The sequence below is a fragment of the Haliotis cracherodii genome, unplaced genomic scaffold, assembly GCF_022045235.1.
Source record: "Haliotis cracherodii isolate W230 unplaced genomic scaffold, xgHalCrac1.p SCAF_17, whole genome shotgun sequence".
Taxonomy (NCBI): domain Eukaryota; kingdom Metazoa; phylum Mollusca; class Gastropoda; order Lepetellida; family Haliotidae; genus Haliotis; species Haliotis cracherodii.
The window spans coordinates 24925094-24950803 of record NW_027266272.1 but is presented as its reverse complement, the minus strand read 5'-3'; the positions used below and the strand labels follow the sequence as shown (position 1 = coordinate 24950803).

Here is a 25710-nt window from a genome sequence, read left to right as displayed (position 1 = left end):
CATTCCCTTTCCCATGTCATATATCTATGGGTTGAATTGTATTCAAATTTATTTATCCCCCCACTAATTCTGTGAATAGAAAGCAAAGAATGTTATGTTTTCTTCTTATGTAAGTTTTATTTGTCTATCATGCAAACGAAAAAAATACTTTGTTAATAAATTTTAAACATTATTTATTTTTTGATGCACGAATGTGTTTTTTCACTCACGCAAAACAAATTTACATTGTTATTAATTTTTTTCATGCAAGTTTTATTTTCTCGTTTCATCAAACAAAAACTTATTTTTCAGTTTGCTTCATACAAGTTAATGTTTCTATCATAAAAAAGAACTTAGCTTACGTTTTTAAGAAATAATATCTTTTATGAACTTCACAATTTTTTTTCTCACAATTAATGATTTAAAAAACAACCAAACACAAAATACATAAATACCTTTCACATTTCAAGGATCACACCCCGCTCGAGGTTTTCATTTCGTGATGATGTAACCATTGTTTGCTTAGGCACTTGTCATACTTTCTTAGAAGTTACAGATTTCTAAATAGAATTAAACCCATAGGGTCGAGATTCGATCCCACCTGCCAACTAGTACCTCTTGTCATCTTGAGGTGTCAAAGCCAATTTGACCACTTTGTCTGTGAAAAGTGTGATGTGTTTAAATCAAATTTGATAAAATGTGGCCATGTTCTGCTTGTGGTCGAAAAGACAGACGTTAAACATTTGATGACGTAGATCTTTTTTGATCAAAGCTTTTTGAGATTTTGGTTTGAGGTATACACAAATACCGGATGCCCTCACTTTGGTCACACTCATTTATCAATTATTGTTTTAAAACATAACGCTGTATTCATATGAATCAAAACACATCTACTGAAAGCATGTCTGTCCTTACATATTAAAAGATTTGAGTCCACCATTACTTGTAGATTCACTGAAGGGAGTTTTTGTGAAAGAGATTATTCATACTCGGGAAAAGAAGTTTACTCAGGTAATTTAGAGTGTTATTTTGTAAATGTTTTACTGCCATTTTTCTGGGCTGCCATAAACCAGAACAATGCTGCTGCTTGACAATTGTGACGTCACAGTGATGGTACAATTGATATGATGTCATGCCGGAGATATTGCTACAATCAAATGACATCATTTGTGGTGATATCTCCAAGGAGGTATCGCTTGATCTCACACAAGTGATATCTACCGTTTGAGATATTTTTGGATGATATGACTTTTTACGCCTGCTTTGCCTCAAAAGGGACCTTTCGCCGTGTTCATAGTATGAGTTTCCTTATATGGAGAATGGCATCTCATTCATAAATCACGTAACCCAACCTTCAGCTCTGGAGAAAAGAAACACAATACAAAAGTATCAAGGTTCAATTTATTAAAATAATAAGTTGGTACACTACGCCGTTTCCCCATTGTACTTCAAAATTATGCTGTGTCTGAAAAGAAAAGAAAGATAAGGCTTAGTTGGATGTGTTTACAAATGTATACGCTATGTAGAACGGACTATATCATCTACAGATGGGTGGCTGGCCATGGTATAGGGTACAGTCAAGCGTTTAACTTGTCGGACGGAGTCTAGTATAGTCCGTATCAGAAAAATTTAAGTCTGACCGAGGTCACGTGACGCCCATGAGCGTGCATGGCAACGTCCGCCACCTTGTTTTTAGATACGTGTTGTTCTACGTTTAACGATTGGTCAAGTAATTAATTGTATGATTGCATCCGATCAGTTGACCCTATATTAACGTAATTGAATATCTGGGAGATCTTTCTACATTTACCACACATAGCCGTATATCGTCTAAACTTCAAATTAAAAAAATATTTTCAGTTGAAAATGTACTTAAAGGTAAGTGGTTCGGGAACAAGGGGGTATAAGGTTAAATGATATTCTGTAATGTACAGTGACGGAGCTTGTGAAGGACGGGGCAAATTCAACATCTACTGAAGAAGAAGCTTATGAAGGCGTGAATCGTAGCTATGTGTCAGCGACCACTAGATGTCCGATAGTAATAGCAGAGCAGTAAGCAATGATTTCGTAGTTACTCTAACCACAAGCATGCAGTACAGGGACCAGTTCAGCCCTGAATTATCAAGGGAACAGTACTACAGTTACCTGAAAACCTGAAATTGTAAATCAATAAAACTTGAGACTGCTCAGTGATCACAGATTTTATTCAGGTTTTTGTGGGCTTCATGGAAATTCCTTTGACAAATACAGCACCACTTCATTGGAATTATCATTACATTTGTCAAGGGCACAACTGATATGTGCTTAAAACTCAATAAAACATACCATAGGAATTCCATACTGCTGCGATTCTTCTGCAATATACAATCCCAGAGCATCTACCACCATCTCTCGTAGTGAATGCTGGGTTCAGTGATGCCACAAGCCTTAAGCATTGTTTCTATACTTGCTATCATGGGGGATGGACCACACAGGTAGCACTCCACCTTCCCTGTTTTCAACCTGTCCGTCACTTCTTGTATGTGCTCCTCTTTGATTCGACTGTCTGTGAGAATAAAGATAAAACATACATAATTTTCTCTGACATCCCTTATTAAACTTTTGAAGACGTGAGATTTGTTTTTGACCCCCAACATCCCCAATAACCACACCACCCGTCCCCCCACCCCCTTTTATGGAGAAGGACGGCTTGGCAGCAACTGACACTGTCATGTTTCCACTAAGGTTAAACCCGTGACAATGCTGTTGAATCATGGGTAATAATCAGGGGGATTCTGGGATTGAAACCCACAAACAACATATTCTTTCACAGTGAGTTTGATTTCATGCGGCTTTTAGCAATATTCCAGCAGTATATTGCCATTGTATTATTTCGGTGGACATTGTACCCATGCAGGGAATCGAACCAGGGTCTTCGGCGTGACGAGTGAACACTTTAACCATTTGGCTACCCAGACCGCCCCCATTATGTTTAGTCAAAAATAGAATCTGCTTGTAATAATAGGATAACACAAGCCTACTGCTGGAAGATACGAAATATCAGATATATGATGTACACTTACTGGCTTTGTTCAAAATGTATTTATTAAGTTTTAGAATGAATCACAACATTATCTATTATAGTTGTTCTGGCATCTGGAATATTGGGCTTTTAGCAAGGCTTTGAAGATGTGACTTGTACTTCACTGAAAAACAGGACCAATAGGGAATCAGTGAGTGAGTATGATTTTACGTCGCTTTTAGCAATATTCTAGCAATATCACGACGGGGGACACCAGAAATGGGCTTCACACTTTCTGCCCATGTTGGGAATCGAATCATATGATTATCTATATCTCATGTATAATAAAAATAAATAAAAAAATCTAGATAATTTCCGCCAGACACAAATTCACGCACAAAAAGTGTTTTGTTCCCACAAAATCCTCAGGCAACAATGATTATTATGAGAATGAGTTTTGTGTATAATGGAAATATACAAATATCCCTACCAAAAGTGGACTGGTGTAGATCAATATTATGTATCGACAAATAGAACGTTTCTCTGAAGGCCGTGCTTATGGTATAGAAAGTGAATGTAAACGAACGACATTTTCCATGTTACATTGTGTAGAACTAACTTTATCTACGTGTACCTACGACGGTGCATATAATTGTGTATGTACAATACTTTATAACAAAATACAAATATATGGATACACTGCAACAAGTTTTAGAATTCAACAGTTATTAGCAAAATATTTATTTCCGCGAGACAACAAATCAGACACAAACCTTGTTTCCACAAACTCCCTAGGCAACAATGATTGTTAGATATATGGGCGCCATTTTACTATTTCCTCCCTACATATTGATATCACTTAATGACTTTAGATACTAGTATCAATAAATCGAATATCGAATCCGCCTCAAAGGTCGTTTGGACAATGAATAAGCATGAATTTCGCAAACGAGTCCTGCTTCATGAGCTGATTATGCGGCACAGATTAAAACATGGAAACAGGTTTGTGGAAAATGGGGCGAAGCGTTTTGGCAATTTTCGTTTACTGATCGTGTTAGTTTGGTTACTCGATATTTGTCTTCTCAGTAACTACGTGCCTATATAATTTTGGTCCGTGCAGGAACGAACGGGAACCAGTCAATGTGGAGTGTTGGCCATAAGCTGGGTTCCATCTCTTCATTCAGTAAGTTGAAACAGCCTGGTTCGCTGGCGCTACATAGTGTAAGCTGGGCCCCGTCTCTTATATCACACTATATTGGCATAGTGTAGCGCCAGCGTAGCATACCAAGGGAACCAGTTGTATCTGTAATAACAACCAATGGAATTAACTATTACTATACACTGCGGGACGAAGCTATTAATAGCTTGGGTATTCCCGTTTTTCAGTTTTCTTTCAGAACAGCGAGCAAAAAGCCAGTTTAGAAAAAATGAACTCACTAAAAAACTTTAAATGGCAGTAAGAGAAGGACAATTGATATGATGGTATCATATTTAGGACGGGACGGGAACTTCTTGTTGCTGTATATCGAGCAAGATGCTGAAAGTGAAAGCGAAAGTAGGATTCGCTCTACCGCGCACTGCAACGGAAGTACAGGTAGACCAATCAGGATGCGGTTTCAAGTACCAGTCTCCCACATCTCAAGATGCTGAAGACTTGCAACGTATTCCGCGACGTCGTGTTCCGTGAGTATATTTAGTATAGAATTATATTATCAGCTGGTAATATGTACACTGTATTCGGAGTCTGTGTAACAGACACGTAGGCATGCAGCTAAAACGTCCGGAGTGAAGCATGTGCATACAGACATGTTCAAGCAGATTTCAGACAGTGTCTCGGGATGTTGAGTTCATTTTGTGAGCGTTGTGCCGCCGTTGGTCCATCTGTCGTTACACTGCCCAACCTATGAATCTGAAACTTTGCATGAATCATACAAGCTATTGTGTCTCAGTCCTATAAAGTGCTCACAAAAATGTTCATCGAACTTTGAGCACGGCCGCCATTTTGAGGTCAGTCTGTTTGTCCTTGTCTGTTGTGCTTCCTGAATATCTTCTCTGGTGTGACACTGATTGAGCTGAAGCTTGATGACATCCCTACATGTTCAAGACGTCGAAATCCAATTTTTTATGTGCCTTCCAAGACACTCAAAAGTTCTATTTTTCTGATATTGTACATTTTGACCTTGATTAACCTTCATGTTTTGAGGTGAGGTGAAATGGTGTTTAACGTCATGTCCCAAATTGCGAGCGTGTGCATGTATGTGCATGTACGTGTGGTTTTACTACTCCGGACTAATGCTTTATAGTGCTAACCCTCTGAGATACCAATCCGCAGTTTAACATGAATACACCACTCAGAAACAATATACTGACCCAAGCTGTCCAGTACTTGTTTTAGCCCCTTACTGTGTCGGGCTGAGTGACAAGTACCTTCTTTTAATGTCTTTTGGTAGGATACAGCCAGGGATCGAACCACTGACGCTCTACCTCTAGACCAAGGTGATGGTCTTACGTTATGTCCTTTCAAATGTATTTTTGGCCCAGTTAAATTCATCACTTCCAAAATTGAGGAACTTTGGCAAGTATGTTTCACAACCATGAATGAATTTTGACACTCGGCAATCCCAAGACAGAAAGCTGAATCCTTGCATACACTATAATTACTATATGAGAAGGCTTCATCTGGAATTTATCTTTGGTAGACATGCAATAATAACACCATAAAAAAGAAAAAAAACTAATGTAAATCAACCAATTATATTAGGTTACGTTATATTTTAAAAAAAAGATTCTTGGTTTGACGTGGGATGTATTTTTTTACAGATAGTCTTTAATTTTTTGGACAGTTACTGTGAATATTTCTGGGTGTCTGTAGACACCAGAGAAATAGGACTTTGGAATATGACATAGCAGTCATTATTCTTTTGTCAGCATATTAAACAAATTAGGAGGTCATTTCAAAGAAGTTATCACAAATTCTTTGGCACCTCCTCAAATGTTACATCAAAGAAGAAGGTTCTGAACGTGTGGTCATCAAAGAAGAAGGTTCTGAACGTGTGGTACTCTTGTTATATCATGGACAGTGTTCATAAATGAGATAGGAAGATGCATTGCACGCTTGTGACAGTTGTCCTTGTGTCTTGGGGATGGGGGTTGAAGTTTATGGCAGTATTGCTCCCAGACCTGGCGGGTAGCCAGGTGTGCGGAAGCTATGCCCGAAGTACTGATTTAACTCCGAAATGTGACAGCATCTGCCATCTTGTTCATTTGACTTATTGACTTTTGCCATTGACTTATTACATTTCTTGGTGTGAATGTTGTCCAAACTGCACGAAATTGCTTAAAATGCAATCAAATATTTTTGAAAATTAAGCGGGGGGACGGGGGGGGGGGGGGGGGGGGGGGGGGGGGCATGCCCCGAGACCCCCCTGGATTTTTCCTTTTTTTTCATAAGAGAGATAGAGGATGCATTGTGAGAATGAAAAATACTAATGTTTTTGTAAACATAAACAACAAACAACAATACCCTTTTCCTAATCAAAAGAAATCTCTGCTCTGTTGTAATAGACAGCTGCAGAGCCATGGCAGTGCTGTCTGACCGACTTCACTTAGTGTCACAGCTTGATTAGATTTCCCTCTAATTTTCACAGGTAGTTCATGGTAATGTGAAGAGCTGAACTGTGATGGCCAGTACAAATGAGGACAGTGGACACCATCTGGTTATGGCAACTTCCTGTGAGCAGTCTGAAGGTCACATGGCAACTTCCGGTGAGCAGTCTGAAGGTCACATGGCAACTTCTGATGAGCAGTCTGAAGGTCACATGGCAACTTCCGGAGAGCAGTCTGGAGGTCACATGTCCACATCCAGAGAGCAGTCTGGAGGTCACATGGCAACTTCCGGAGAGCAGTGTAAAGGTCATATGGACACTTCCAAGCCTCAAGGACACTTGGCTGTTTCTGATGTTGACATAGCAAGTTCAGATGAGGAGTATCTCGCAGCAGAGGATGACTCTGGCAACAGCGTGGTCAGTTCAGACGAGGAACCTGGAGGTCACCTGGTATTGGCAGGTTCAGCTGAGACCGAGGAGGACCTTGAGCTAGTGAGCCAGCCACCAGTCAAAAGATTAAGAACAGGTGGGTGTCACTGTTGCCCCCCTAAATGTCACCCTGTTTGTCATTTTTAAAATAATTTACCCAGGAACGCTATTTACAATTGTATTCATCAGAATAGGTTTAGGTTGGTGTTACTGTTGCCCTCCATAGTGTCACCCTGTTTGTCATTTTAAAAATAATTTACCCAGCAACTGAATTAGCTCCATCTCTTGAAAATACAGGAAAAATAAAGTAGCCTCATGTAACATGTATGCACACAGGCACGCACCCACACACACCGTATGTAATGATGGTCGTATAAGTCTGGATATGTTTAGAGGTGTGCAATAATTGTTAAGGTGCTTTAATCTGGTATGAGGTTGTAGAGGCACATTGCGTGGTGGTGTGTAATGAATGTCAAGATGCTTCAATCTGGTATGAGGTTGTGGAGGCACATTACGTGGTGGTGTTGAAATATTGTCAAGGTGCTTCAATCTGGTATGAGGTTGTGGAGGCACACTGTTTGGTGGTGTGTAATGAATGTCAAGATGCTTCAGTCTGGTATGAGGTTGTGGAGGCACATTGTGTGGTGGTGTGTAATGATTGTCAAGGTGCTTCAGTCTGGTATGAGGTTGTGGAGGCACATCACATGGTGGTGTGCTAGGTTGTAGGGGCACATCACTTGGTGGTGTGTAATGGATGTCAAGGTGCTTCAATCTGGTATGAGACTGTGGAGGCACATCACTTGGTGGTGTGTAATGAATATCAAAGTGCTTCAGTCTGGTATGAGGTTGTTGAGGCACTTAACATGGTGGTGTGTAATTATTGTCAAGATGCTTCAATCTGGTATGAGGTTGTGGAGGCACATTACGTGGTGGTGTGGAAAGACTGCAAGATGCTTCAATCTTATATGAGGTTGTTGAGGCACATTACTTGGTGGTGTGTAATGAATGTCAAGGTGCTTCTGTCTGGTATGAGGTTGTGGAGGCACACAACTTGGTGGTGTGTAATGAATGTCAAGATGCTTCAATCTGGTATGAGGTTGTGGAGGCACATTACGTGGTGGTGTGTAATGATGGTCAAGGTGCTTCAGTCTGGTATGAAGTTGTGGAGGCACATCACATGGTGGTGTGTTAGGTTGTAGAGGCACATCACTTGAAGGTGTGTAATGAATGTCAAGATGCTTCAATCTGGTATGAGGTTGTGGGGGCACATTGTGTGGTGGTGTGTAATGATTGTCAATGTGCTTCAGTCTGGTATGAGGTTGTGGAGGCACATCACATGGTGGTGTGCTAGGTTGTAGAGGCACATCCTTTGGTGATGTGTAATGGATGTCAAGGTGCTCAAATCTGGTATGAGGTTGTGGAGGCACATCACTTGGTGGTGTGTAATGAATGTCAAGGTGCTTAAGTCTGGTATGAGGTTGTTGAGGCACATAACATGGTGGTGTGTAATGATTGTCAAGATGCTTCAATCTGGTATGAGGTTGTGGAGGCACATTACGTGGTGGTGTGGAAAGATTGTCAAGGTGCTTCAATCTGGTATGAGGTTGTTGAGGCACATTGTGTGGTGGTGTGTAATGATTGTCAAGGTGCTTCAATCTGGTATGAGGTTGTGGAGGCACATTACTTGGTGGTGTGTAATGAATGTCAAGGTGCTTCAGTCTGGTATGAGAATGTGGAGGCACATCACTTGGTGGTGTGTAATGAATATCAAAGTGCTTCAGTCTGGTATGAGGTTGTTGAGGCACTTAACATGGTGGTGTGTAATTATTGTCAAGATGCTTCAATCTGGTATGAGGTTGTGGAGGCACATTACGTGGTGGTGTGGAAAGACTGCAAGATGCTTCAATCTTATATGAGGTTGTTGAGGCACATTACTTGGTGGTGTGTAATGAATGTCAAGGTGCTTCTGTCTGGTATGAGGTTGTGGAGGCACACAACTTGGTGGTGTGTAATGAATGTCAAGATGCTTCAATCTGGTATGAGGTTGTGGAGGCACATTACGTGGTGGTGTGTAATGATGGTCAAGGTGCTTCAGTCTGGTATGAAGTTGTGGAGGCACATCACATGGTGGTGTGTTAGGTTGTAGAGGCACATCACTTGAAGGTGTGTAATGAATGTCAAGATGCTTCAATCTGGTATGAGGTTGTGGGGGCACATTGTGTGGTGGTGTGTAATGATTGTCAATGTGCTTCAGTCTGGTATGAGGTTGTGGAGGCACATCACATGGTGGTGTGCTAGGTTGTAGAGGCACATCCTTTGGTGATGTGTAATGGATGTCAAGGTGCTCAAATCTGGTATGAGGTTGTGGAGGCACATCACTTGGTGGTGTGTAATGAATGTCAAGGTGCTTAAGTCTGGTATGAGGTTGTTGAGGCACATAACATGGTGGTGTGTAATGATTGTCAAGATGCTTCAATCTGGTATGAGGTTGTGGAGGCACATTACGTGGTGGTGTGGAAAGATTGTCAAGGTGCTTCAATCTGGTATGAGGTTGTTGAGGCACATTGTGTGGTCGTGTGTATTGATTGTCAAGGTGCTTCAGTCTGGTATGAGGTTGTGGAGGCACATCACATGGTGGTGTGCTAGGTTGTAGAGGCACATCCTTTGGTGGTGTGTAATGGATGTCAAGGTGCTTCAATCTGGTATGAAGTTGTGGAGGCACATTACGTGGTGGTGTTGAAAGATCGTCAAGATGCTTCAATCTGGTATGAGGTTGTTGAGGCACATTGTGTGGTGGTGTGTAATGATTGTCAAGGTGCTTCAATCTGGTATGAGGTTGTTGAGGCACATTACTTGGTGGTGTGTAATGATTGTCAAGATGCTTCAATCTGGTATGAGGTTGTGGAGTCACATTACGTGGTGGTGTGTAATGTTGGTCAATGTGCTTCAGTGTGGTATGAGGTTGTTGAGGCACATTACATGGTGGTGTGTAATTATGGTCAAGATGCTTCAGTCTGGTTTGAGGTTGTGGAGGCACATTACGTGGTGGTGTGTAATGATGGTCAAGGTGCTTCAATCTGGTATGAGGTTGTTGAGGCACATTGTGTGGTTGTGTGTATTGATTGTCGAGGTGCTTCAGTCTGGTATGAGGTTGTGGAGGCACATCACATGGTGGTGTGTTAGGTTGTAGAGGCACATCACTTTGTGGTGTGTAATGAATGTCAAGATGCTTCAATCTGGTATGAGGTTGTGGGGGCACATTGTGTGGTGGTGTGTAATGATTGTCAATGTGCTTCAGTCTGGTATGATTTTGTGGAGGCACATCACATGGTGGTGTGCTAGGTTGTAGAGGCACATCCTTTGGTGGTGTGTAATGGATGTCAAGGTGCTTCAATCTGGTATGAGGTTGTGGAGGCACATCACTTGGTGGTGTGTAATGAATGTCAAGGTGCTTCAGTCTGGTATGAGGTTGTTGAGGCACATAACATGGTGGTGTGTGATGATTGTCAAGATGCTTCAATCTGGTATGAGGTTGTGGAGGCACATTACATGGTGGTGTGGAAAGATTGTCAAGATGCTTCAATCTGGTATGAGGTTGTTGAGGCACATTGTGTGGTGGTGTGTAATGAATGTCAAGGGTCTTCAGTCTGGTATGATTTTGTAGAGGCACATTGTGTGGTGGTGTGTAATGAATGTCAGGATGCTTCAATCTGGTATGAGGTTGTTGAGGCACATTGTGTGGTGGTGTGTAATGAATGTCAAGGTGCTTCAGTGTGGTATGAGGTTGTTGAGGAACATTACGTGGTTGTGTTAAATGATGGTCAATGTGTTTCAATCTGGTATGAGGTTGTAGAGGCACATTGTGTGGTGGTGTGAAATGATGGTCAAGTTCTGTTCGTCCTTCCGTCCGAGCTTTTGTACGGCTCATAACCTTTCAACCATGCACCCTAGCTTCACCAAACTTGCATTTACCACAATGGGTACTTGTGCCTTTTGCTAGTTTGAAGATTCTGAATTTTTTCAATTTTTGCCGCTTCCATGGACACATTAAGAAACATCAAGAATGTATGTTGTGCTAAGCATTGATTATCCCACACTAGATTGAAATATATTTGCAAAAACATGTGTTCATTTCAAACATAATGCATCCTCATGGGGTTACAAAGGAAAGGGCAGTTCCTCTGACTTAAAGCAACAGGTATATTTCATTAATTAACAAACTATTTACTATTTGTTGTTGACCAGCGGGGATAACAGGGTATGTGACCTTTGTTAACTTCTTTCTTGTTTCTGTTGCAATCATCATGCAAAAATTACTTATTCCATACTTGTTATCCCTTCGACACAGTGGAATCGGTGCTGTCTGTCCATCCTTCCAAATATCACATTCCGTACTTGTCATCCCCGCCATGAAGTGGTAGGGGTATATAGGAATCGCTGCTGTCTGTCTGTTTGTGATAGACTGATCAATAGTTCTTGATCAAATGTTGCACAGTATCTACCCTTGAACTGACAGGTGCCTTTTACTATTTAGGAATTTTTAAATTTGTTAGTTTGGTTTCCATCACAATCAATTGAGTGTAGGTTCAGATATATGAGGCCAGGGTTTATTTCTGGAGCATAACTCAAAGACCATTGATTATTTCTTGATCAAATGTAATGAACCCCACCCCCCTCTCTCCCCTTCTCTCATTCGGGTAATAATGAACTTGGCTATTACCTGTTGAAGATGATTCAAGAATTACTTATTTGCTGAACTTCATGTGTAGCTTATAAACTTGATTCATGATTCACATGTTTTGGTCATCAGCAATTGTTATTGCTGGGATAAGATTACATATCTAAAGAAAGCGAAAGACCCATTAAATTAAACTTCAAAATGATGTACACTCAACTCCTGAGCACTGCAATAATATTAAATGATGTTATTAACGTGTAAAAAAATTATCTGATCAATTCAAATAATGGTTACCATGGTTACCAATGATTCCTCATTATTGGTGTTGACAGGTGACCGTCTTTCAGGGGGCTCCCACGTGTCGAACACTTTGAACATCATCACTGGACAGGCCGGACAAGGAACACTTGGGAGAGGTGAGCGTTCATGGCTGAAGGGTCAGTAAACTACTAGATCTTGTGCAAGACTCTTACCATTCTCAGCGAGAAGGTGGTGCCGATCATCAATCAGAATCTTATTCCCCTTGTCCCAAATGCCACCCTCATGTACTGATGGGTGATGGAGTCGTGTATGCTAACTCCTGAAGTATTGACAATGATGTTGTGCCAAACTCTGTTAAACAGTTCTCAGAGCAGATCAGTGCTTATTTTCTGATGATGTGACCTCCAATGGAGGTGGCGTAAGAGCTTAACACAGAGAGGTATTGTATCAGAGTAAAAGTTTAGATTTAAATTTGGTTGAATTTGTTGAAGAGGGTTGAAACTGGCAAAATGGCAGTTATGATTAACAAGACTGAATGAATAGGGCTATAAAATATGAATATAGTTGTGTACACTGAGTCAGGAACACATCTGTGTGATGTATAATCCAGATGAATTGTTCCCCCCCCCCTAATGATTAACACAAGAAGATTTAGTTAGCAAATATTTTGTAGTTTAATTTTAACATCCAAGTATTTGCTGGGATGGTTAATTGTTTTCATTCCTCCACAGGTACCCTTGATTTGCGTACAGACGAAGCGAAGAAGATTTTTCTTCCAACTGAACCCTACAAAGACGTGAAACGAAAATTGAAGGAATTTGGACATGTGTCCATCTGCGGGGCTTCGGGAGAAGGGAAGACAACGATGGCTCTGGTGTTAGGGTCACAGTATAGATGCAAAGGCTACGAGGTCGTGTTTGCGGACAACATTGAGAAGTTTGACTTAGACCAGTGTCTTAGTAGCCACCCCAGAGTATTCCTCATAGTAGATGACATGTTTGGTACTGTTGGATTATCTGCGAATACATCACAGGTGAAAACCTTTCTAAACAACCTTCTCCTCCATTTAGAACAAAAGCGGAGTGCGGAAAAGCTGCAGTCAGAAATGCATGAATGCAGTGATGCTGTTGTTAAATCCAGAAAGAAAGTGCAGAGTCAACCAGAATTTCAAACAAAAGAAAGTGATGCTGTTGGTAAATCCAGAAAGAAAGTGCAGAGTCAACCAGAATTTCAAACAAAAGATATTCGTGTTGTCTTCACATCAAAGTCATACAACTTCCATGATGGACTTGCAAAACTGCAGTACGAGGGTTTCAAACTGTTCAAAGGTCAAACTGTAATGGATTTAACCACACAATATAAATACTGGCTTTCTGACAAAGAGAAAAAGACAATATTTGAACGACATAGGAAAGCTCTCGGTGACTGCTCCATGCAACATATACCTGATTACAGTGAGCTGGAAATCTGTTCAAATATCTTTGGATTCCCTCTTATTTGTAAACTTTGTTTTGAATTTTCATCTTTCTACAAAAATGCAAAATCATTTTTCAAGGAACCACTGTTTTATCTCAGGTTAGAGCTAAAGCATTTGCTTGAAGAGAGAAATGACCGATCGGCCATTCTGGTTCTGATGCTACTGAGTGAAGACAAATTGGACCTGAGCAAGTTAGACAGTGAAGGTGAGGATAAGGAAATGGACAACCTGGTCAAAACTGTTTTACAGATGATGTCTAAAGCTACACGTTCAGGCATGTACAAAGCAGCTAAAGGTTTGAGAGGTACATTCTTCACAAGAGGAGACACTGTTGGCTTTGCTCATTCTTCAATCTATGATGCTTGTGCCTGTGCCTTGTATAATATCGGTCCAAACTTTGTTTTGAAGCACTGCAGTGATGACTTTCTTTTTGAAAGGGTACAAGGTGACAAGGTTGAAGAAACCAAAGTTGATGATCATCTCCATTTGATATATGTCTCAGAGAATTATGATGACCTACTTACCACAAGGTTTACACAGTCTATTAAACAAGGACAGTTTTCTAAATCAGTGACACATCCAATTCTCAAACAAGACGCCACAGTTTTCAAGCTGCTCAAGAAACTTCACTGTGATCGGACAAAACATCTTTGGTTTCACAAGAAAGAGAAAGGACAAGGTCTCCTGTACTGGGCAGTTCTTGGACATAATGCACGTCTATTTACAGATATAGAACACAAAACTGGAGAAGAGTTCACTCAAGGAGAAATCAGTGAGGCCATGGAAGTATGTGCACAAAGCAACAAAGTGACAGCATTGAAATGGCTGTTCAGCAGGAGTGAGAAACATGACCATCAGTTGACACTGAACAGACTTTTGTTGGTAGCTGCTGAAAGTGGCAGCTCTGACATACTGGTGTATCTGCTGCAGGAAGGCGCTGATATTAATACAAGAGACAAGGGAATGCAGAACATCTTCCATCTTGTCTGTAAATCAGGAATGGAAAAAACCCTGAAAGTCCTGTTAACCAGGAAACCTGGGAATAATGTTATAAACTCTGTTGATGTGAATGGCAGAACCCCTGTCATGGTTGCAGCACACACAGGATCAGAGGGATGTTTTAAGTTACTGCAGACAACATCAAATTGGAATGTGAAAGATAAACATGGCAGCGGAATTATTCATTTTGCCTGTTGTGGTGGGAACATTGCTATAGTACAACATGTCCTGACACCCTCTAACATCAACAGCAGAGAGGGGTATGGATGGACAGCAGTAATGGTGGCAGCTGTCAGTGGACATCAAAGTGTGTTTGACCTCCTAGTGTCCAACCAAGCTGACCTCACACTGGTGGATACATCTGGTGACAGTTTACTTCATCTTGCCTGTCGTGGTGGAAACACTGCAATAATACAACATGTCCTGTCTCCATCTAACATCAACAGCAGAGGGATACATGGATGGACAGCAGTGATGCAGGCAGCTGTCAGTGGACATCAAAGTGTGTTTGACCTCCTAGTGTCCAACCAAGCTGACCTCACACTGGTGGATACAGATGGTGACAGTTTACTTCATCTTGCCTGTCGTGGTGGGAACACTGCTATAGTACAACATGTCCTGTCTCCATCTCACATCAACAGCAGAGGGGAGTGTGGAAGGACAGCAGTAATGAAGGCAGCTGTCAGTGGACATCAAAGTGTGTTTGACCTCCTAGTGTCCAACCAAGCTGACCTCACACTGGTGGATGCAGATGGTAATAGTTTACTTCATCTTGCCTGTCTTGGTGGAAACACTGCAATAGTACAACATGTCCTGTCTCCATCTAACATCAACAGCAGAGGGATGCATGGATGGACAACAGTAATGAAGGCAGCTGTCAATGGACATCAAAGTGTGTTTGACCTCCTAGTGTCCAACCAAGCTGACCTCACACTGGTGGATACATATGGTGACAGTTTACTTCATCTTGCCTGTCGTGGTGGGAACACTGCTATAGTACAACATGTCCTAACACCTTCTAACATCAATAGTAGAGGCAGATATGGATGGACAGCAGTAATGAAGGCAGCTGTCAGTGGACATCAAAGTGTGTTTGACCTCCTAGTGTCCAACCAAGCTGACCTCACACTGGTGGATACATATGGTGACAGTTTACTTCATCTTGCCTGTCAGGGTGGGAACACTGCTATAGTACAACATGTCCTAACACCTTCTAACATCAATAGTAGAGGCAGACTTGGATGGACAGCAGTAATGAAGGCAGCTGTCAGTGGACATCAAAGTGTGTTTGACCTCCTAGTGTCCAACCAAGCTGACCTCACACTGGTGGATACAGATGGTGACAGTTTACTTCATCTTGCCTGTCTTGGGGGAAACACTGCAATAGTACAACATGTCCTGTCTCCATCTAACATCAACAGCAGAGGGATGCATGGATGGACAACAGTAATGAAGGCAGCTGTCAATGGACATCAAAGTGTGTTTGACCTCCTTGTGTCCAACCAAGCTGACCTCACACTGGTGGATACAGAATGGTGACAGTTTACTTCATCTTGCCTGTCGTGGTGGGAACACTGCTATAGTACAACATGTCCTGTCTCCATCTAACATCAACAGCAGAGGGAGGCATGGATGGACAGCAGTGATGAAGGCAGCTGTCAGTGGACATCAAAGTGTGTTTGACCTCCTAGTGTCCAACCAAGCTGACCTCACACTGGTGGATACAGATGGTGACAGTTTACTTCATCATGCCTGTCGTGGTGGGAACACTGCTATAGTACAATATATCCTGTCTCCATCTAACATCAACAGCAGAGGGGAGTATGGATGGACAGCAGTGATGCAGGCAGCTGTCAATGGACATCAAAGTGTGTTTGACCTCCTTGTGTCCAACCAAGCTGACCTCACACTGGTGGATACATCTGGTGACAGTTTACTTCATCTTGCCTGTCAGGGTGGAAACACTGCTATAGTACAACATGTCCTGTCTCCATCTAACATCAACAGCAGAGGGGAGTATGGATGGACAGCAGTGATGCAGGCAGCTGTCAGTGGACATCAAAGTGTGTTTGACCTCCTAGTGTCCAACCAAGCTGACCTCACACTGGTGGATACATCTGGTGACAGTTTACTTCATCTTGCCTGTCTTGTTGGAAACACTGCTATAGTACAACATGTCCTAACACCTTCTAACATCAATAGTAGAGGCAGACTTGGATGGACAGCAGTAATGAAGGCAGCTGTCAGTGGACATCAAAGTGTGTTTGACCTCCTAGTGTCCAACCAAGCTGACCTCACACTGGTGGATACAGATGGTGACAGTTTACTTCATCTTGCCTGTCTTGGGGGAAACACTGCAATAGTACAACATGTCCTGTCTCCATCTAACATCAACAGCAGAGGGATGCATGGATGGACAACAGTAATGAAGGCAGCTGTCAATGGACATCAAAGTGTGTTTGACCTCCTAGTGTCCAACCAAGCTGACCTCACACTGGTGGATACAGAATGGTGACAGTTTACTTCATCTTGCCTGTCGTGGTGGGAACACTGCTATAGTACAACATGTCCTGTCTCCATCTAACATCAACAGCAGAGGGAGGCATGGATGGACAGCAGTGATGAAGGCAGCTGTCAGTGGACATCAAAGTGTGTTTGACCTCCTAGTGTCCAACCAAGCTGACCTCACACTGGTGGATACAGATGGTGACAGTTTACTTCATCATGCCTGTCGTGGTGGGAACACTGCTATAGTACAATATATCCTGTCTCCATCTAACATCAACAGCAGAGGGGAGTATGGATGGACAGCAGTGATGCAGGCAGCTGTCAATGGACATCAAAGTGTGTTTGACCTCCTTGTGTCCAACCAAGCTGACCTCACACTGGTGGATACATCTGGTGACAGTTTACTTCATCTTGCCTGTCGTGGTGGGAACACTGCTATAGTACAACATGTCCTGTCTCCATCTAACATCAACAGCAGAGGGGAGTATGGATGGACAGCAGTGATGCAGGCAGCTGTCAGTGGACATCAAAGTGTGTTTGACCTCCTAGTGTCCAACCAAGCTGACCTCACACTGGTGTCTACATCTGGTGACAGTTTACTTCATCTTGCCTGTCGTGGTGGGAACACTGCTATAGTACAACATGTCCTGTCTCCATCTAACATCAACAGCAGAGGGAGTGAAGGATACACACCTGTGATGCAGGCAGCTGTCAGTGGACATCAAAGTGTGTTCGACCTCCTTGTGTCCAACCAAGCTGACCTCACACTGGTGGATACAGATGGTGATAGTTTACTTCATCTTGCCTGTGAGGGTGGGAACACTGCTATAGTACAACATGTCCTGTCTCCATCTAACATCAACAGCAGAGGGAGTGAAGGATACACACCTGTGATGAAAGCTGTATTCCATGGACATCAAGATGTGGTTGACCTCCTTGTGCAGCACAAAGCTGACCTCACACTTCTAACAGACAGTAATGAGGACATTGAATGTGTAGCTCAGATAGGAGGACATCCTACACTAGCCAAGTATCTTCGAACAGTTAAACATCCTCACTGATCATGCTGATTAAGCTGTGTGTTATGTGTTGTGAAGGAAATTTATTGATTGTGTATTGCAACTATGTTCTACACTAGAACATTCATTCTTGCAGACTTGGAAACACTAAAAATTTAGTCAATACGTTGTGCTTATTTTGTATTTATGCTGAATATATTTCAACAGTATTGCTTAACAATTGTTAAGTGGCTGTCAACATTTGAACCTGTTGCCTACATATGCAGGTGAGCTACATTGCTGAGGCACCATATTAACAGTTAAGTCAGTTTTCTCAAATTTTCTCTGAGAGAAAATTATTTTCCCCATTATTTAATCTGAATATATAAAATGAGAGCGAGGTGGAGCTTTTTGTCTTTAAAAGACAGGAATAACGGTGAAATGATAATTTTACAAACTTGCCATCTTTTTGATACGAAGAGCTAACACTGACCATTCATGTATTGCCACACACCTAGCATTGTAGAAATGTCCTAATTTTGCTCTAGAGAAGTTTGTACAAATATTGTGATTGTAAATATTGGCTCAGTTTGTAATAAAATTCAATCGTCCTTGAAGGTTGATGGTTTTGCTAGTTTTTCTTTCAAATCCAGAATAAACTTAAACCTACAAGCACATTTATAGACAGATCTAGCTTGGACACCGACCTCCTTCAGTGAGGAGAACATACACGTATCTGCTGAATCAGCATTCTTCACGAGCCGACAGTTACGTAAAATAATGAAATGCCGTAACTTGTTACCTTATTTGGTTACATTCATCAGCAATCACTGACGATTGGTGAACTGATGGTGTCACAATATTTACTAGATTTGCAGGTGCTGAAATTGGGTTTAAATTCACATCCCAGAATATTGCACTTATATAGCGATGTGCGTGCGTGCGTGCGTGCTTACTAGTCGGGACTGATGCCGATTTATAGTGATAGCTCACTGAGATACCATGCTGCAGTTTAAGATGAATGCCCCACTCAGACACAGTACACTGACTCCGAGCCGACCAGTCCTTGTTTTAGCCCCTTTATGCCGAGTGCCAGACAGGGTAACAAAGAGTATGATATGACGCATATGGGATGGAACCCCTGACCTTCCACTCTCTGGGCGGACGCTCTACCACTAGCCCACGGAGGCGGTCTACTAGATTTGTGAATAGTAAAGGTGATTTTCGTGTCATTTCATCATTCCTCTTTATTGCACTATCCATCTTGGACTGAAGAAGTGAGAAATTGGTGGCCGGGATCAGGCTTGACCAAGTTCCTCCTCAGTGAGCGACACCTTCGTTACACTCCCGGTAACATCCCTGATAACAGTGTGGGCTTTGACTGGTAGCGGAGATAGTATGGAGAGCTCCGCGAACAGGCTATCGCTATGAGGAGCTTGATGCTTGACTTGCAAAGGGCCACAACTCCCAAGTGCCACCCATCTTTCCTTCCACGTCAGATAACGTACAGGCATCCATTGTGGCCTCCCGAGTCCTAATCATGTCAGCACTGGTTACCATATGCCCTCTTCTGTTCATCGATTAATATCAGTTATCTTATTTTTCTACCAGGGAGTTATAGTATTTAAGGTCCAAGAGGGTCTGGAAATGACCGCATATGTCTGGGAGGTTTCATCAGACGTCTGACAGTCCATAATGCAGTGCAACAATGCAGATCTTATGGTAATTTCAGACGTATGGTGGCCAAGTAACTCAAGGGGTGGCCAAGTAACTCAAGGGGTGACCAAGTAACTCAAGGGGTGACCAAGTAACTCAAGGGGTGGCCAAGTAACTCAAGGGATGACCAAGTAACTCAAGGGGTGACCAAGTAACTCAAGGGGTGGCCAAGTAACTCAAGGGGTGACCAAGTAACTCAAGGGGTGACCAAGTAACTCAAGGGATGGCCAAGTAACTCAAGGGGTGGCCAAGTAACTCAAGGGATGGCCAAGTAACTCAAGGGGTGGCCAAGTAACTCAAGGGGTGACCAAGTAACTCAAGGGGTGACCAAGTAACTCAAGGGGTGACCAAGTAACTCAAGGGGTGACCAAGTAACTCAAGGGATGGCCAAGTAACTCAAGGGATGGCCAAGTAACTCAAGGGGTGGCCAAGTAACTCAAGGGGTGACCAAGTAACTCAAGGGGTGACCAAGTAACTCAAGGGGTGACCAAGTAACTCAAGGGATGGCCAAGTAACTCAAGGGGTGGCCAAGTAACTCAAGGGGTGACCAAGTAACTCAAGGGATGGCCAAGTAACTCAAGGGGTGACCAAGTAACTCAAGGGGTGACCAAGTAACTCAAGGGGTGACCAAGTAACTCAAGGGGTGGTCAAGTAACTCAAGGGGTGACCAAGTAACTCAAGGGGTGACCAAGTAACTCAAGGGGTGACCAAGTAACTCAAGGGGTGGTCAAGTAACTCAAGGGGTGGTCAAGTAACTCAAGGGACGGCCAAGTAACTCAAGGGGTGGCCAAGTAACTCAAGGGGTGGCCAAGTAACTCAAGGGGTGGTCAAGTAACTCAAGGGATGGCCAAGTAACTCAAGGGAGTGCCAAGTAACTCAAGGGGTGTCCCAGTTACAGGGATGGCCAAGTTACTCAAGGGATGGTCCAGGTACTCAAGGGATGGCCCAGTTAAAGGAATGGCACAGTTACTCAAGGGATGGCCAAGTAACTCAAGGGGTGGCACAGTTACTCAAGGAACGACCCAGGTACTCAAGGGATGGCCCAGTTACTCAAGGGATGACCCAGTTACTCAAGGAATGGCCCAGTTACTCAAGGGATGACCAAGTAACTCAAGGGGTGGCCTAGTTACTGAATGGATGGCCCAGTTACTCAAGGGATGGCCCAGATACCCAGGGGATGGCCCAGTTACTCAAGGGATGGTCCAGATACTCAAGGGATGGCCGAGTTAATCAAGGGATGGCCCAGATACTCAAGGGATGGCCAAGATACCCAAGGGATGACCCAGTTACTCAAGGGATGGCCCAGATACTCAAGGGATGGCCAAGATACTCACGGGATGGCACAGTTACTCAAGGGATGGCCCAGTTACTCAAGGGATGGCCCAGATACTCAAGGGATGGCCCAGATACTCAAGGAATGGCCCAGTTACTCAAGGGATGGCACAGTTACTCAAGGGATGGCCCAGATACTCAAGGGATGGCCCAGTTAATCAAGGGATGGCCAAGTTAATCAAGGGATGGCCCAGATACCCAAGGGATGACCCAGTTACTCAAGGGATGGCCCAGATACTCAAGGGATGGCCCAGATACTCACGGGATGGCACAGTTACTCAAGGGATGGCCCAGTTAATCAAGGGATGGCCCAGATACTCAAGGGATGGCCCAGATACTCAAGGGATGGCCCAGTTACTCAAGGGATGGCCCAGTTACTGAAGGGATGGCCCAGATACTCAAGGGATGGCCCAGTTACTCAAGGGATGGCCCAGTTACTCAAGGGATGGCCCAGATACTCAAGGGATGGCCCAGTTACTCAAGGGATGGTCCAGATACTCAAGGGGTGGCCGAGTTAATCAAGGGATGTTCCAGTTACTCAAGGGATGGCCCAGATACCCAAGGGATGACCCAGTTACTCAAGGGATGGCCCAGATACTCAAGGGATGGCCTAGTTACTCAAGGGATGGCCCAGTTACTCAAGGGATGGCCCAGTTACTCATGGGATGGCCCGGTTACTCAAGGGATGGCCCAGTTACTCAGGGGATGACCCAGTTACTCAAGGGATGACCCAGTTACTGAAGGTTTGGCCCAGTTACTCAAGAGATAAACAGTCTTTAATATTATCTTAACCGTGTCAACCATGTTAACAGACAAAGCGAACTTACTAACAAAGTTGTCTCCTTTCCCAGCTGTCTCCTCTGTGATGAAATACATTGATGACATGTTGTTTGACTTCATATTGCATAATTCGTCAATTCTTTTCTGAAAAACAAATCAAATGTCAGTACTGGGTATCAGAAATCTGAACTATCAAGAAAAGTTCCTTACACCTGGATCATTAAAAGATCTCAAAATATATTTCACTAAACATACTTAGCTGTCACAATGCTGAATGGTCAATTTGTATTACTTCTCACATACTACCACAGCAATAGCATTTTCCTTAAAGTGATACACGAACATGTCTAAGTAGTCATTATCAGGGGAACTTCCACATTAAATAATCATGGGTGGCCCAGTCACCTAGATTCACTGCGCAGAGTTGCTTCCCTTGGGCACGCCAGAAACCAACGAATGTGGGTTCGAATCCCGGTTCGCCCGAATTATGTTTCTAGGTTTGTCAGCACCATACCCGTGCTTGTGGGTTTCAGCAGAGTGAGACCTGCATCACTTCAGGCTTTCCTCCCACACTATACTGACACTTCTCCTGGCTTGGATTTGTGTTCACTGTGCAACTCCGACTGTCATTTGTTTCATTTTGTTTTATTAGCGCCTCGCCCAATATTATTCTGCTCACTTAATATGACACCAGGTACAGCAACTAAAGACACCACCACAAATTTATTATGCCGAAATGCTTTCACTATTTGCTGTCTTTATTGCACATATCATGTCAAACTAAAAACTTCACACCAACAACGCTTAAGTTTAGGATCAAAGGGAGACTACTCTTCACACCTTAGCAGGCAAACCTTATGGAAAGGATTAACTATAGTCCTTATCAATAAAGTCATGAATGTGATTTTTTTTTAAAATGTCTGTCCTTGCACATCACAATTAATTATATAAAAACACAAACAGTGTTGAATAACCAATGTACCAGAATTTGTATGTGAAATATATGAGGTGGATGTGTGAAAATCCAAGATGGCTGTTACTGGCATACAGTCTCACATTTGGTGAGTAACAACCATCTTAGATTTTTAATGACAGTATACGGGCTCGTGTGGTGTCAGTAGTTCTGCTCTCATGGGTCAATCTCACTTTGAGGCATAATGAAACAAGATATGTGTCTATCTATCGTCAATATCAAGTGGTGTACACAGAAATCATAGGCTAAATGTTCAGTCGTCAAAGATAAGGCATTTCATATCAAACACAACTTGAATTAATTCCCATTTCACACCAGGTTCTGTTTGCTTATGTAGAAATTACACCTGGAACACAGGATGGAACAATCTGTACATTTATTTGACTGCAGTCTGAAGTGCAGTCCACAGATCCAACTGAAAGTTTTCTGCAAATGTACACTTTGAATGACTGTAGAAGTTTGGATTCGGCAAGGAAGTGAGTTGCCACTGTGCCAGCTTTAAACAAAATAGACAACAGGCCTCAAAGAGAAGCCGGGTCAACGGCTTGCAAAAAATTACTAAATGCCCTGGGGCCACGTTCACAAAACGATCTTAGCGCTAAGACTATTGTAAGCCTGTGTTAAAGTATGGGAGTTAAGATCATCTTTGCGCTAAGATCGCTTTGTGCAAGTGGGCCCTGGTGTCTTATAGAGGAAAAACAGATTGCACACTAAATCCCATTCTATTTTCAGTTGAACTGTGAGAATAATTTCAATTTTAAACAATTTAATACCGGTACTAACTTTAAAACCAGACCTGAATGTAAATGCAAACTGTCACCATACCCTGAACAAAAGTTCCTCCTTGGTTTTGGCACTGAACATGAGGATGACCTTGTTTGGGCACATGCTGCGTGTTGTCGCCGTCTGCTGCAGATCATGAACGTGGCTCAGCATACTCATGAGGGGGTTGATCCCGACCCCACCCGCCACCAGCAGCAGGTTTGTGGGAGGCTCCTCGCCTGGCTGTGGGTCATAGAAGTAGTCGCCACCCACACGCAGGTCCACTTGAGCCCCCACCTTGCACTGGTAAACATGAGCCAAGCATACCGGTAGATGCATAAATAAATCTTGGTATGTCAGACCGAAAACAGAATTAGTTCAATGGAAGTTTATTACACTGATACTGATTGGTAGTTGCTGAAGACAGACTCTGTACATTAATGATTAAATTGGATCATGTTGATCAGAATGTGCAATCAAGAGGAGATGTTTATGACCAATGACTCAGAATGCTTTGCATTTTTTAATAAGGCCATTGGCAGCCATATTTGATTTACGATCAAGATGCCTTGAACCGAACTGAGTACAACATAAGTTGATCGTCTCACAAAGTTTCAAGTCCCATGCTCTTTAAGTTTTTGCGAAGAAGATCTTCTTATGTTCTCAAGTGAAAAATGGCTATCTGGCAGCCATTGAAATTCCAGTTTTGAAGACACTTAATCCCCTTGAAGTAACACACATCCACACAAATTTCAGATGAATCCATTGAGTAATTTCAGAACAGAAGTCAAAATATAAAAAGTTCATGGCCGCCGCCAATGCCTGTTCATCAATGATAAAATTTCTGATAATTTTGATCAAAATTAATCAGCAGCTGACTTTTGTACTACCCAGTTAGTCCCACCGAGATAATGATAGAGTTATTCTGAAGACTGTTAGAATTTGAGGCTGATTTTTGGTGTTCTTATGTGTTATTCCTGTCCAGGCCAGTAAGATTTCAGGTTAACTTCTACTGCTATGTATTAGTTTTTTAATTCATATATCGACAAATTATGTCACTAGTTCCAAATCTAGAAAAACATCCTTTTTGCCTAGTCGGCATGGTAAACGTGTTGTTCTATTAAGGCCCAAAACGAAAATACTTGTTTCAGGTAACCTGACCAACCCACTGTTTCACTTGCGACCCAAATGTCAGATTAAATGTTCTGTATATTATCTGTGCTGACGCTGGACCAACAAATAGGACATACGCTGCCACTGACATCAGAATAAACATGAATGTACATGTCAAACATTATTAAATACCCTTACATAAATAATCTGTTGGGGCCATGCTACCTGAAACAGATTCTTTTGTTCTTGGCCGAACATAAAAACCAACAGGATCTGATGCCAATGCACAAGTTTGGGCAAGTGTACTCTAACTGTTTTGACGACAGGCTGCTCAGATATCCGAAGGTCGGTGGTTCGATCCCCGGACAAGCGTTTCCAAAAGATGTAAAAATATGGTACTTGTGGTTACCCTAGGCACTCTGCATTAAGGGGATAAAACAGGGACCGGTCAGCTCGGTGTAATCAGACTGTGTCTGGGTGGGGTACGACAAGCATAGGTTGCTGTGGTCCTTTTCTAACTCGGGTCCCCACGAGGTAATAACGATACTTAGTAACGATGGCTGTCTCCGTGGTCTAGTGATAGAGCGTCCACCCGGAGAGCGGAAGGTCGGGGGTTTGATTCCCGGCCGCGTCATACCAAAAGAAGTTAAAATATGGTACTTGTTGTTACCTTGCCTGGCGGTCGGCCATACAGAGCTAAAACAGGTCGGGTCGGAGTCAATATACTGTGTCTTAGTGGGGTACCCATGTTAAACTGTGGCATGGTATCTCTCACTATAGAACCAGCATTAGTCCTGAATGTACAAGAAGCCCCCCTCCCCACCACACACAAGTCGCCATTTGAGTGCAATATTCTTGAAAGATTTCTAGATTTAGGTAAGTAGAATTCTTGACCAGATTTATTTAGAGATTGTTGTCATATAGCTGGAATACTACTGCGTGCAGCATTATTCCAGGAAACAAACATTCCACACAACTTAACGAGTCAACTGCACAATCTGACCTTTGTATGCACCCAGTGTGCAGGTGGATGAGGGCTGCGTTTGACTGCCAGTTGCAGCATCCTGTCCCTCTGTAGCAGACCCGGTGACGACCACAT

General features: G+C 42.7%; 1 protein-coding gene and 1 pseudogene across 1 annotated transcript; one reads left to right on the top strand and one right to left on the bottom strand.

Moving 5' to 3' along the window:
- Window positions 1–1399: 1399 nt before the first annotated feature.
- On the bottom strand, window positions 1400–25710 carry LOC139464991 (oxidoreductase NAD-binding domain-containing protein 1-like). The gene is made up of 5 exons (XM_071246651.1): window positions 25615–25710; window positions 23562–23801; window positions 21811–21907; window positions 2305–2524; window positions 1400–1444 (listed from the first exon to the last, which is right to left on the bottom strand). Exons 1-4 carry the CDS (start codon window positions 25708–25710, stop codon window positions 2358–2360), a joined length of 600 nt encoding a protein of 199 aa, XP_071102752.1. The 3' UTR covers window positions 1400–1444; window positions 2305–2357.
- Window positions 4580–18547, top strand: LOC139464989 (ankyrin repeat domain-containing protein 17-like; annotated as a pseudogene).